Consider the following 3,072-nt stretch of genomic DNA (forward strand, 5'->3'; position numbering starts at 1 on the left):
TCAACTGGCAAAGCTTAAATGAGTTTAGCTTAAACAGATATAAATGTGTGCTGTTCAGGTCTCACCTGTGCGCGTGCGCCTCAGCACCCGGGTGATGACGGAATTAATGCTCATATTCCAGCATACGGCATTCGCATTGAACAAGAGTGAATGGTTTGTCCACGATATTACAGATGCGTTGTCAGATTAAAGTTAAACCGCGGTTCCAGCGCGTGCCGAACCGTGTGTGGAGAACTGTACGGTTCGATTTTTTTCCTCGAACCGTTCCATCCCTAATATATATACAGTAGTCAACATTTGAAGTGGATCAAAACCTTTCATCAAAGATGTCCTAAATCCAAAACAATACCCGTTCTTGTCTTAGGACAACTTTGATGAACTTTTTTGATTCACTTCAAATCTTGACTACTGTATATATGTATATATGTATTTTGGTCAATCATCATGATGCTCATTTTTGGTGTAGTTACGACATCTACCAGCAGGGGTTAACGGGGTTATGCTAGGCAGTCAAACCTTGACCTCTTAATTTCCTCCAAAACACCTAACACAACTGTTGCTTCAGCCAGAGTTGCTGTGGTGATCGGGACACGTCACAGACGTCAGACGTGACTAATGAGGAGAAACAGAAAGTACAGCCTTTAATGGATAGTGGATTGGCTTATTATGTCAAATGCTGGAGGGGAGGATAGAGAAGTGAGCTTTGGCCGATATGCTCAATTTGTCCAGTTTGAGCGAGGCACAGGGACTCTTAGCAGATGAGTCACAGGCGGATGTGGCAAGAGGGTGTAAGTAAGTATGCTTGGCCATGGGGGCTGTCGGCTAATGGGTCTTTGTGAGTGAGCTTGTAAGTTGGTGACTCATTAGGCCGTAGTATACCTCCAATCCTTTTACTCTCATAGGGCGAACAAGGAGAGACGAAGAGAGATCTGCGGTGGCATCTCAATTACTCTACTGGTGCAGACAAATGCGTCATCACCATTTTAACTATTTTTGAGCCAGTAAGTTTGATTTTCAGTGGAGCTAAAATTGAAAATGAAGTTGCAGGTTGATTTGTGTGAATTAAATTAAAACATAAAATACTTATAGCTAATAAGCTTTAGTTAGAGCCAAGAAATGTGATGTGACGTGTAGGCCAAAATATGGTGTCACATACTCGGAATTTCTGCTCTGCATTTAACCCATCCAAGTGCGCACACACAGCAGAGAGTAGTGAACACACACACACACACACACACACCATAAACACACACCCGGAGCAGTGGGCTGCCATTTTTGCTGTGGCGCCCCTGGAGCAGTTGGGGGTTCGGTGTCTTGCTCAAGGGTCTCACCTCAGTTGTAGTATTGAAGGCGGAAGAGAGCTCTGGTTAATCACTCCCCCCACCTACAATCCCTGCCGGTACCGAGACTCAATCCTGTGTCCTTTGGGGTACAAGTCCGACCCACTAACCATTAGGCCACGACTGCCTAATGGTTAGAATAGAGTACTTGCTAGGCACAGAGCAACACAATTCATCAATTTTGCTTGGTTTTCCTGAAAGAGACAGAACAAGTTTAAATGCACAGAATTAATTTTGTCAAAGTTTATGTGTACTCTAGCACATTAACACAACCCTAGGTTGCTTCAAGGGTGTACTAGGGAGTCTCCAGGAAATAAAATATAAAAATATCCCATGTACTAGGTGTAATAGGTGCATTTTCTAATTTAGGCACCCCAGGATAGGGCTTTAAATTTCAATGATTTGTAATGATGGTCATTACGTACTCTTCACCCTCTTAGAACAAGTCTGAAGTGTTTTATGAGTGCAGCTTCTGCAAGGAGATTTGGAAATTGAGCGCAAATACTTTATCTTTTAGCATTAGTATGTCATGGAGTCTGACGCGCCACAATGTTTGTGTTAAAACGTAATATGTCCAAAAACATTGTAAATGGAATGATGTCCTTTCATCAACCCCTCTCTCTGTCTCTCCTAGATGGCTGGCCGTGGGAAGAAAGAGAACAAATGCTCGGTGAAGGCGGTGGAGGAAATGTTGGAGTCCATGCAGATCACCATGTCTTAAACCTCAGCTCTGTCCCCCCTTCCCACAATCTCTGTCACCACAACACCATGGCAGCTCTCCCTGCTCACTACAGTACACCACCACCACCACCACCACCCACAGACCAGACCACCCAACCCAACCACCTCTATATCAGCTCATCCATCTTTGTATTGTTTTGAGGTCTCCGGGTAGGCATTAGACACCCAGAACCAATCCACACAGTTTCTCGATTCAACCTTCAGCACTCCTTTATTTATTAGTAAGAGCTTATCGTTGGGTCGATTGGTGGAATCAAATGCGTCTGCGATGGAAGTGAGCATGAAATGGAAAATCTATGTAATGTTTCTAGATCGGTCAGTTCTTGTAGTTTATAAGGGTTCGATTAGAGAGTAAACTGAGAGAAGATGGAAATGTACTTACTGTATGTGCAAGAAACTGATGTCATGACTGATCTTAGCAAAATAAAGGAACCAGCTGGAAGATCAGCTAAAAATCAGCTTCTTTCTTAGCAAAATAAAAGACTGCATTTTTTGACTAACCATACCAATGTTTTGGTGGGTCTTCATGGATCAATTATCTGTTTCATGCATTGATATCCAAGGAGCATTTATTCTGTCTCGCCCGGTTTTCTTGGAATGTTTTGACTAGTCGTTTTAAATCGCACAACTGGAAGATCAGCTAAAGAACCTGTTTCTTTTTCAGCAAAATAAAAGACTGCATTTTTATGACTAACTAACAATACTTTGGTGGGTCTTCATTGATCCATTATCTGTTTCATGCATAGATTTCAAAGGATAATTTTTTTCTGTCTTGCCCTGTTTTCTAGGAATGTTTCGACTTGTTGTTTTCAATCACCCAGCTCAAAGATCAGCTCTTCTCCGTGCCGCTGTAAGCTAATGAGCGGTTAGAAGCCTGTTCAGACCACCCTTGGACCACTGAATGATAATAGCAATAAAGAGGATAATAATCGCCATTACTATGGTCATATAATGTGCCCTCAGAAGACTTCAAGAAGCGATAATGCCCCAG

At 42.6% G+C, this 3,072-nt stretch overlaps 1 protein-coding gene across 1 annotated transcript in view; it reads left to right on the forward strand.

The window, feature by feature from the left end:
• LOC107756076 (ER membrane protein complex subunit 2) overlaps positions 1-2,731 on the forward strand; it is a 37,027-nt gene extending 34,296 nt beyond the window's left edge. Inside the window, exon 9 of the mRNA XM_016573052.1 lies at positions 1,975-2,731. Within this exon, the coding sequence (XP_016428538.1) occupies positions 1,975-2,061 (87 nt within the window). The 3' untranslated portion in view covers positions 2,062-2,731. The remainder of the gene's footprint in view (positions 1-1,974) is intronic.
• The last annotated feature ends 341 nt before the right edge of the window (positions 2,732-3,072 follow it).

This window comes from Sinocyclocheilus rhinocerous, unplaced genomic scaffold (genome assembly GCF_001515625.1).
Source record: "Sinocyclocheilus rhinocerous isolate Xijiao unplaced genomic scaffold, SAMN03320098_v1.1 scaffold11, whole genome shotgun sequence".
In the NCBI taxonomy this organism is placed as follows: domain Eukaryota; kingdom Metazoa; phylum Chordata; class Actinopteri; order Cypriniformes; family Cyprinidae; genus Sinocyclocheilus; species Sinocyclocheilus rhinocerous.